Consider the following 10,545-nt stretch of genomic DNA (forward strand, 5'->3'; position numbering starts at 1 on the left):
TTTAATTATCTTGTACCACAGTGGCCCCATGATGGAGATGAACTGCTCAAATTCTCTTATTTTAGAGCAGCTCATTATCTATGCATGATCACAAACTGAAAGTAAAGGTATGCTGAGCATGCTATTGATTACAGCTCTATCTGCCATGATTCAATAAGTTGAAATTTCATACACCAAATATTAAATTACTGAAATCATGTTTTGGCTCATCTGCATCCATTTTTTATTCACTTTTATTTGGCTGAACAGTTTAATCTTGCTTACTGAGTTTCTAACTAAAAGTAAACTATGCATTCCTAATAATATAAATATGAAAAATAGGGTGTGCTCAGGGACTACAGTTGAATACATTAAAACCACTCAGTTTGCTAGTTAACATATTTCCATCCCTTTTATGTACAACCCTTCACATTCAGTTGGCAGACTGTAAATTCATGGCCTTATAAAAAAAAAAAAAACGCTGTCTTGATTTTCTGTTGTGACAGCAGAAATTGTCCAAAATATCTGAGAGTCCCTAAAGGACACTCACTGGCTGGTACTTCCCAGGTGCAGCACAATCTGAATTTGAGGTGAACATCATGTCAAATTCCACTCATCTGTCAGTGTAGTGGATTATTTCTTGAGAGACTGAAATTGGCTGCCTGGGATCAGAACACCATCAATCTTATTCATGTAGGGTGCAGAGAAGCTGCCTGAGCCAGGCTCGCAGGAGGGAAAGCTTGGCTGCTTCTAAGTAGGTGATGAGGCAGCTGTAAAACCTTCACTCTATCTGTAGCACATCCCTGAGTGAAAGATTTTGTCATTTTTCACATTTCCCCAACATTTGGTATGCATTCAGTGTCTTGCTGTTCTTGCTTCATAAAAAAGGTGATTTTTCAAGCTTAGGCAAATGTAGCGCTCTGGATCTGCCCAGCTCTCATTTTTTCTCATAATGTCACTTGTTCCAACTGATTCCATAAAATGATATTACATTTTCCTTTTACATACCTGTGCAGCTGGGCTCTTTATTCCCCCCTTTCCTTGACTACGGACACACTCAAATAACCAGCAGCAGAATTGATAATTGCACTATAATAAATCTCTGCAAGTCCCAAATAAGACCTTCACTTCTCAAACTTCAAGCATTCCCAGATTTCCAGTGCCAGGGTGTAAAGGTAACACACTTGGTTAATCTGATACTCTAACATGGGTACTGAGACCTAGCGTAGCAAGGATTTTGGTCTCTTTCTCTATAACATTTATGTTTTATTAAGACAAACCAAGACATTGCCAATACCTGTGATTACTGCACGAGAAACATACTTGGGAAAACTTTGAGTTTTAAAGTTGCTAAAGATTGTGTTCAAGATCATTTGTCGTTGAAGGGATGTTATTCAATCAAAAACCATTAAAATATTAATTGCCACGTTGTAAAATGACTCATCACTGAGTTAACACTTTCCATATTTCATTTCTACAACTCTTAAAGCCTCTCCCACCTTTTCTTTGGATTCAAATTTGTTTAAGTGACATTCTTGGCCCATCTAATTTTAACCAGATGAAGATACTATGCTAGAAAATGCCACCACCTCAATTTTTATCACAGCACATTCTTCAAAGTGTAATTAGCAGCTGAAGGAGTTATGTGATCCATTTCTATTAATAAAAACACAATAAAACCACTGCTGTGCTGTCCCTGCAGACCCAGCAGTCCAAGTGAGCTGTGTTCTCTCCTGCTAACCTGTGGGATTGGTTCAGCCTTTACAGGCACTGCACTCTATTCACAGTCCCAAATTCTCCTCCAGGCCACACTTTTGTCCCATCAATTTGAGAGGTAAACCTGAGAACCCAAGAAGTTGTAACCTCCTTTAACCTGACCCCCAACACACATGGGTGACTGAGGGAGATTCAGTGCCCGTGGCTTAAGGAACAAACCTGACCCCAGTTTGGGTCAGATAAGCACAAAGTTCCACAAACCTGTGTTCTCACAGTGTCCAAGTTCTACAGAAATTCCGGAACTTCACCAAATGGGAAGAAGGAGAGAGAGAAACAAGGACACAGAAACTGAACCATTACCCACAATGGGATTCTTATGCTGGGCAATTGCTAGAAAAGGATATTAAAGGATGACTATTCCCACATCGGACTGGCAAGGCACAACACACATTAGACCCACCAACAAACAGATGCTGTGCAATACAAAGGCAAACAACTCATAAAACTTAAAAAAATTTTGATTAGTCAGTCATTTATCAAGACAGGAGCATGGGCAGAGAGCCTGCAAGCCCAGAGCTGAGCTCAGTCCTACCTGGTCTGTGCAGGTGATGCTGCTGGAAAGTGTGATGGAGGGACCCCTGACAGAGCAGCATTGCACAGGCACTTATCCACAAATACAGGACCCAGGACATTGCAGAGACCACTGCCATTCTCTAAACAAAATATTAGATACGCATTATTATCCAATACCTTACAGCACACACAATAGTCAGCTTCCATTACAACAGTGTTTTTAATATTTTTCTTTTTCACTCCTTTTGCTAAATGTATTTTGATTATTATTCCCCCCTGCAGGATGCAATTATTGTACAACAAAGGTCATGCCCAAAAAGGACAGCTGAGGTAAAGAGACATCAACACAGCAGCCTGGGTAACTTTAATAATTCAGTGGTTAAAATCAAACTGTAATAATCTGAGGACTAAAAAAATCACAATATAAATAGAAGCTGGGAAATATTCTCACACTGATCCATAGCTCAATTTACAGGGGAGTTAAAAATGTAAACCAAATTTTAAAAAGTCACAACACCAGCTGGAAAAAGCCAACATGATGTCCAGGCAGTATCAAAGCTGCTTTAAATACATTGCAGAAAGGCATAACACATCCTCAGATATTCAAGACATATTGCCAAAATACTCCATACCCAAAGCTAAGAAGGCTATTACTGACCCAGAAGGTAACAGCACATTGTTTGTTTTTTTGCTTTTGTGAGAATTAATTATTAATCATGCATTTATCTACCAAACAAAGTAATTGTTTCTCAGAATTACGTTCTAATCCCCAGATGAAATCAGCTTCCTTTTGTTCGACCTGTGCATGCACAAGGACTGGAGTATGGCCAGACTGAATTTCAGATGTGCTCTATAGAAGATCTGATGTTCCCACAAGGCAGACTGTGTGGAAAATACTAAAAATATTCCCTTTGCAAAGAGAAAAAACAATTTCTTTGTCTGCTGGTGCTGGTGCTCTTGGCCATCCAGTGCAGACAACTCTTTTTCCATACTTGTGTTCATGGCTGTACTAACTGGCTGAATTTCCCTCTGACTTGTTAACTTCAGCAGCTCTTTCTCAGTGCCTGCAAGGATCAGGAGGTTTGCAAGGCTCAGCTACGCTACACATCGTCCAGTTCCTTTAACAGCACCTTCTGCTGCATTTCAGATGGCCAAATTAATCAAACTTCAGGCACTCTCCTCACTCAGCCAATGACGGGATGCTGCTCTCTATCTAATAATCCAATCAGCTGAACATCATTTTCACAGAGCAAGAAACACTTTGAAAGATTCAATCTCTCACATGGAAAAAAATCATGTCTTTACTAAAAAAAAAACAACGAAACCCTGCATGCAATATCAGGGGATTTCTACAGTAGGAAGATGAACAATATTCAAATAGTGAAATGCTGTGGTAATAAAATATCTGCATATAAATGGGGTTTTTTGCCCTGATTTTAAAGCAGAAGAGTCTTTGGGAAGCTTTTTAAGTCTAATTAGTTGAAATGAACAACACAAACTGACAAGTATAATTAATAGAGAATACCAAAACATTATTTTGATCAGCATGAGGCTCTTCCTTTCTCTGTACTGAGTGCTTGATGCACTGCTTGGTGTATAATTAATTTCATTTCCAACTGTTTGCTTTGTAATATACAATGCACTTTTTATCCTCTCTTTTTAGACCCATTTATCTTGCAAAATAGATTCCATCTCCTCAGATCAGGGAGCTCCCGGGAGGCTTCCCGTGTCTTCAGGAATTAACACGTTCTTATCATAATTGGTGCTCCCGTGCTTTTTATACCCCAAGGCAAAGGGGAAGGCGAGTCTCACGCAGGGGAATTTCAGGTGTTCAGGTTATTTAAACTGAACTTTAAAAATCCCAGTCAAAGAGCCAAACTTCCATAACCTGCTAAATGCTCCTGTGTCTTCCCTCCAGCATCACGTTCTTCACACATGGACAGCAGACTTACTTTACCCACTCAGGCTTTATTAGTTTTTTGTGGTTTTTTAAAAAATATAAAAACATCTCTCAAACATTCACTATTTCAAACTACCTTTGCTCAAACCCAGCATTTCTTACAAACATTTCTTCATGCACTCGTTCGTCAGCAAACTGTCGCACGCACCATTTCACCCTGAGATCATCTTATCATTAATATAGAAACACAGCAGTGAATATTTGCCACTTATTATCTGATGAGTTCCAGATCTGCTTTCTGAATCTTAAAGCCTGAGGAAGCTCCTTACCTGAGTAATCCAACCAAGAGCAGAGCACTCTAGTAGTGTTCATCGGAAAGATCTAATACTTTTTTAAATCCATCTGTACCACAAGAAGGGATTTCTTTTATAGCTTCCCAATAATCTTCTTTATCAGGATTAAAAGTAGAAGGGAAAAAAAAAAAAATCTCTTTTTCGTTACAAATCCTGTTTCCAGTGTAAAGAAGACATCTGATCTCTCAGACTGCCGTCAGAAAAGTGGCCAAGGTTTGAGGGGTGGAAACCTTCTCATTTTCCCCTTTAGATCATTTCCTAGCATCCCCTTCTGCTTGCCGAGCCCTCGGAAGGGATGGTGCTGTCACAGATAACATACAGAACATATAGAACATATAGAAACCGGTGCGATGAGGCGCGGCGGGCAGGACAGCGGAGGCCGAGCAGCAGCTCCGGAGCGCGGGCGGGCACCAGGCGGCGGCTCCCGGGCGCTGGACCTGCCGGAGCCGATTTCAACACATCCCCGCTCGGGAGAACATCACATGTGCCTTAAAGCGACACAGCCCTCGCTCAGCAGCCCCAGCCAGCGGCGGGAGCTGCATTTAAATAGCGGCAGCCGAGCCCGCACGGCGCAGGGGAGCGGCCGCTCGGGCTGAACGGGGATGGGCTGCGGGCAGCGCGGCCTCGGAGGCTCCTGGGCACCGCCGGCACAGCCTTTACCCCTGCCTTTATTCACCTGCCTTTATCCACCTGCCTTCATCCACCTGCCTTCATCCACCTGCCTTCATCCACCTGCCTTCATCCACCTGCCTTCATCCACCTGCCTTCATCCCTGCCTTTACCCACCTGCCTTCATTCACCTGCCTTTACCCCTGCCTTTATCCACCTGCCTTTACCCCTGCCTTCATCCCTGCCTTTACCCACCTGCCTTTATTCCCCTGCCTTTATTCACCTGCCTTTATCCACCTGCCTTTATCCACCTGCCTTTACCCACCTGCCTTTACCCACCTGCCTTTACCCACCTGCCTTTATCCACCTGCCTTCATCCCTGCCTTTACCCACCTGCCTTTATTCACCTGCCTTTACCCCTGCCTTTATCCACCTGCCTTTATCCACCTGCCTTTATCCACCTGCCTTTATCCACCTGCCTTTATTCACCTGCCTTTATTCACCTGCCTTTATCCACCTGCCTTTACCCCTGCCTTTATCCACCTGCCTTTATTCACCTGCCTTTATTCACCTGCCTTCTCCTGGCACTTGTGCACCAGGGAGCGGGGCTGAAGGGAGTCTCTTCCCCCGCACACGCCCGGCAAGGGGAAGGGAGGTGCGGGGAGGTGTAAGGAGGCTCCCACACGCTCCCAGGGGCTTCCCAACACCTTGCCACAAACTCGGGGTGGAATCTCTCCTTCCAGCTCCATTCCCGAGGTATCTCTGCAGACAATGGGGAAAGAGCTCTGATTTACTCCCAAATGCTAAAGCTCAGCTGTGCCAGATTATTTATTACAGTTATTTATTCTCCACATCTTAAGTGGCCATTTACAGGAATGGAGTGGTTTCCTCTCCCTCTTGTACCATATGTAATTATTTTTTTTAAAGAGCCATTGTATAGAGTTAGTACATACCATTCACTTGGTATTACAGCTCTTATGTCTGCCTACAAAAGAAAAAGGGCTTGGACACAAAACAAACTTCCATTTTAAGAGCTCAGGATGTGTGCTACAACACAATGCGGGATCATTTTTATTCCCCCTGGATAACCTGTGGTAGAAGAGTGTGCCACCTTAACTGCTCACCAGCACAAGACACCAAACAATAATAAACAATAACATCACTAAGTACCCTTACACTCAAGTACCTCCACCTCAGCACCTGAGGACATCTATCTCAGTGGAGACTCTCATCAAGAGGTGCAATGAGTTTACTTGACAGATCACAGGCTCCTTTGGAGCTGCTGTGTTTTATTGGGTAGCACACTCCAAATATTTGGCCCTGCAGACCAGCATGTGATGCTGGTCTCTGCCACAATGCTCAGAACAGGTCTCTGTTACACTTTTAACACAGTGAAGCAATTGGTGCCAGGTGGGTGTGACAAAGTGACACAGGACATCACTGGCCATGGACCCTCCCACCAGGTCCCTGAACAGAGCTGAGGACAAGAGAGTGGCTCAGGCCAAGCCTTACTGACCAGAGATGCTTTCAAGGGGTCAACATTTTCTTTTCAGGTGCTTTGTTTGAAAACACGTAGAACAAGTGTGGTTAGGGAGATAATGATATGTTTAATAAGGGCTTCCTTATTTTCCTGAAGAATTTCCTTAGACACTGAAAGACAGCAAAGAACTGAGGTAATTGTTACTTTCTGGCATCAGAAGGGTCTAGAAGGCTCAAAAAAGCAAATGAGAGGCAACAAAACCATGAAGAACTGATGAACAAGGCACCTGGGATCAGGCACAACCCAGAGCAGGAGTCAGCTCTGCTGGAGAAGGGTGTTGGGGTTTGCTGCCAAAGCCACAGAGAGGCTCAAGGAATTCAATCCCATGGGAATACAGGGAGAATTCTGCAGCTCCTGTGAGGGGAAGGTGATGGGAATTTAATTGAAAATAAACACCTGTTTAACATACATCCTTTTTAGGACTTTGTGGGACAGATACAAGTGAAAGGGTAACGAGTGGGGAGGTTTTAAGAAAGATGAAGGAGAAAGGTCTCAAACACATATAATCTTCTAAGAAACTCAAAATCCTTGTGGACAGCAGGAAGAATCAGACAAATTGTGACCACACACCTTGGCAGAGTAGGCAGAGACAGATTTATGCAAGATACAGATTTATGTAAGGTACAGCAGAACTGTCACTCTGCCAAGCACTGCTAACTCCCAGCTCCATGAGGCTAATGCCACCATAACCCCTGACAGATGCTGCTATTGCTCAGGACAAGCTCTGCAGAAGCAGGGGACATGTTGCTTCTGCAGGGTAGGGGGGAGATCAGAGGGACAGAGAGAATATTAAACAGGCTGTGTTTGCAGCCTCTCCCTGCCCTGGCTCCCAGCATCAGACAGGAGAACAGGAGTCCTTGGCAAATCTTGCAGAAGCATCCTCACACCTGCTTTGATGTCTTTGCTGCCAATTTTAACTTTCAGTGGACCAACAAGACATTAAACACTTTCCTCTTGCCCTCTTTGCTAAGCACAGTGTCATAGCCACCTGATGGTTTGGGGCTTTACTTCAGCCTCCTCACCTGGCTCTGACAGGGAGGGGATGATGCTTTACAAGCACCTCTGGGCCCATGTTGATTGTGGGACTACTGACACTGATACTCTGGGAAAATAAGAAGGAAAAGAAACCATGAGTGAGTAGTCTGCACATTTCAAAATGTCATGAAAAGGGAACGCTGAAAGTAATTTGTCTCTAGACAAAAGAGAGATGGGACTGAAGGGGGTGTCCTGGGGAATGGCAGCTCTTGGCAGTGCTGGGGCATGATGAATCCATGCCCTGCAGAGGGGCAGAGCACCCTTTGGGTTACCTGGTCTGACTGCTGGGAGGTGAAGCACCAGGACAATCTCCTTCCACCCCCACTCGGACACCTGATGGGACATAGAGGAGAGGACAGAGACCAGCAGCACCTGAGCTATCCCAGCTGGAGAGCATGGAAACTGCCTATCCACAGCTCTGACTGAAGCCTCTGTGGAGCTGCTGGCACAGACCATTACACTGGATGATATTTCCAAGGTGAAGGTAGCTTGCAAGGTGTCAGCAGGAATCCAGCTGTCTTTGAGAATCTGCCCCACACCCAGGGCTGCATGCACAAGGAGAACAGCCTTTCCCTCCTGCTTCCACCATTCATCTAGAGATGCCAAGTGAATGACAAAAATAGGCAAATAAAAATAAATGCTCTTCCCTGCCTGGACCTCTATTTATCACAATTTTATGAGCACACAGAAAAGGACAGCATATGCAACTCAGGCAGGCTCGTGCAGACAGCAGATTGCTGCTTGCACCCAAACAGGGGCCTCTGGCCTCTGCTTTCTGCATTCTGCCTCCTCTGCCTCCCTCTCCTCCTCCCCCACAGTTGCCTTTTCCCCATGAACAGGTTTAACACGACACATCCAAGCTCACATTTCACAGGGTCACCAGGAGAAGGCTCACCACCTTGGAAATGGCAAAGCTCCTCAGTCCCAGTGTTCCTGGGACAATGAAGCTTTCCCTTTCACAGATTGCACTCTCCACCCCTCCCAGCTGCTTCCACCCACCCTACAAAGCTCCTTCCCATAGCCCAGACTCACCCCTGGCTGCTGCCTGGGCAACAGGCACTGCACACTGCAGCAGCTCCTCCCTACCTCAAGGTTCCTACCCAGGTGAGCCAAGTGTAGTCTCACAGCAACTTTTACCTCAGTTCCACCAAAAGCCAGATTCCTGACACTCATCCTAGGTTCACAACATTTGTGGAAGCTTTTTCAAAAATCTGGCAGAGCAGTTTTGCTTGGCCCCCTCATCTCCCCACAGAGTTTTTCCTCCACTGGGAACCATCCCACATGGATAACCAGCAGCTGAGCATGTGAAGATTGTGCTGCCTACATGTGATTGCATGAACAGCAATGCTGTGAAGCCCAGAGTAAAACCAGCCAAGAAATCCTCATCCATGGTCCTGAACCTCCCTCTGTTTCTTGCTCTTGGTTGTTTTCCTTTCCCCTAGTGGAACAGGAAACACAAAGAGGATTCCTGTGGTACAGGGAGAGCACAGGTTTACCAGCTCCCTGGCCACAGCTTGGCCCAGACAAACACTCACAACCCACATTCAATGCATGAGTGCAGCAATATTTGCTGCTCTGTGTGCACATCCCCTCTGCTCAGCCAGGTGCTCTTCATGTCTAGAACTTTTGATAGATACATTCCCAGGAAAACCTTTCTCATCCTGAGACTTCCTTTTCTCAGTCCTCACCACTTGTCTCCCTCTCTTGCAGGACATCTAATCCAACCTCAGTGACCAAACTGAATATATTTCCTTTCTTGCCCTTCCTATGTCTTCAATGACAACATGAAGTCCTTCTGCCTGCATTGTAAGGTTTTCTTCTCCTACAGATTTTTCCAGTGACAAGAGAAGATGCAGTGTTTCTCCTGGAGGCAAACAGGAAAAGCTTAGCTAGAAAGATACAGCATTTTTTCATGCAGGGAATAAACACCAAGGATTTGTCTGGCTGTGACCACACTGACCGACACAAAGACCACACACACCAAGATCCTGAAAGATCAGAGCTGAACAACCTGTGCAGAGAAGCCACTTGCCATGGGATCATCCCAGAGGGTGGTGCAGACAGTTACTGTCCCACCCCAAGTGCTGGGAGATGTGCTGTGTTTCCAGCACAGGTGCAGACATGTGGATATGGAGGATCAGCCAAGGACCACAGCACACTCAGAGGAGATGCTCCACCTGCTGCTCTTGGCCCCTTTCCACCCTCTTATCTCATGGCACTGCTCTGCCTCTCTCCCTGCTGCCTCAGCCACACCAAACTTGCTTGGCAGAAGCAGCAGTTTTGTCAACCATCCTCAAGGATACAGGGAAGAGCCAAGCAGGGAGATAACATAACCACAGGGGGAAAAAGAAACCAACCAAAAAAAATCCAACCAAACAAAACCCCACAACAACCACTAGAGCACAATAAGTAGCTTGCACTGGAAAACAACAATTAAAGAACACTTTTGAATGTTGACAAAAGTAGGGAGAAGTGAGAAAAGAACACAAAAGGAAGGATTCTCACAGTTGTTCCTCCCAGCCTACCTTAAACATGTGGCTACTCCTTTTCAAAGGGATGTCTGGTCTTCACAATTACTGTGTTTGGAAGACAAGCATTCTGCTTTTTACAGTTTTCCAAAGCCTAAGAGGGGAGAGAAAGAAAAAAGAACACATCTATATTTGTCAGGGAAGTTTATATCACAAAAGTTTGTGTCCTAGTTATTTTTAAAGTATGTAGGACAACGCGCACAGAAAGTCTCAAGCCTTATCTAGAACTTGCTATTAGCTGACAAGATCAGCACTTGCTGAGGATTAACAAGATGAATTGTCTGTGCAGTACATTATCATCATAAAAAAATT

At 44.8% G+C, this 10,545-nt stretch overlaps 1 protein-coding gene across 2 annotated transcripts in view; it reads right to left on the minus strand.

The window, feature by feature from the left end:
* TAFA1 (TAFA chemokine like family member 1) overlaps nt 1–10,327 on the minus strand; it is a 215,181-nt gene extending 204,854 nt beyond the window's left edge. The window contains exons 1-2 of one of the 2 annotated variants that reach the window (XM_085590322.1): nt 10,231–10,327; nt 2,288–2,408 (exon numbers count right to left, since the gene is read on the minus strand). In XM_085590322.1, the coding sequence (XP_085446448.1) occupies nt 2,288–2,408; nt 10,231–10,239 (130 nt within the window). In that variant the 5' untranslated portion in view covers nt 10,240–10,327. Of the gene's footprint in view, nt 1–2,287; nt 2,409–4,497; nt 5,054–10,230 lie in introns of those variants that run through there. The other variant, XM_021550941.4, reaches the window with a different exon arrangement.
* Between the last annotated feature and the right edge of the window lie 218 nt (nt 10,328–10,545).

Source organism: Lonchura striata, chromosome 12, assembly GCF_050655825.1.
Source record: "Lonchura striata isolate lonStrDom1 chromosome 12, ASM5065582v1, whole genome shotgun sequence".
In the NCBI taxonomy this organism is placed as follows: Eukaryota; Metazoa; Chordata; class Aves; order Passeriformes; family Estrildidae; genus Lonchura; species Lonchura striata.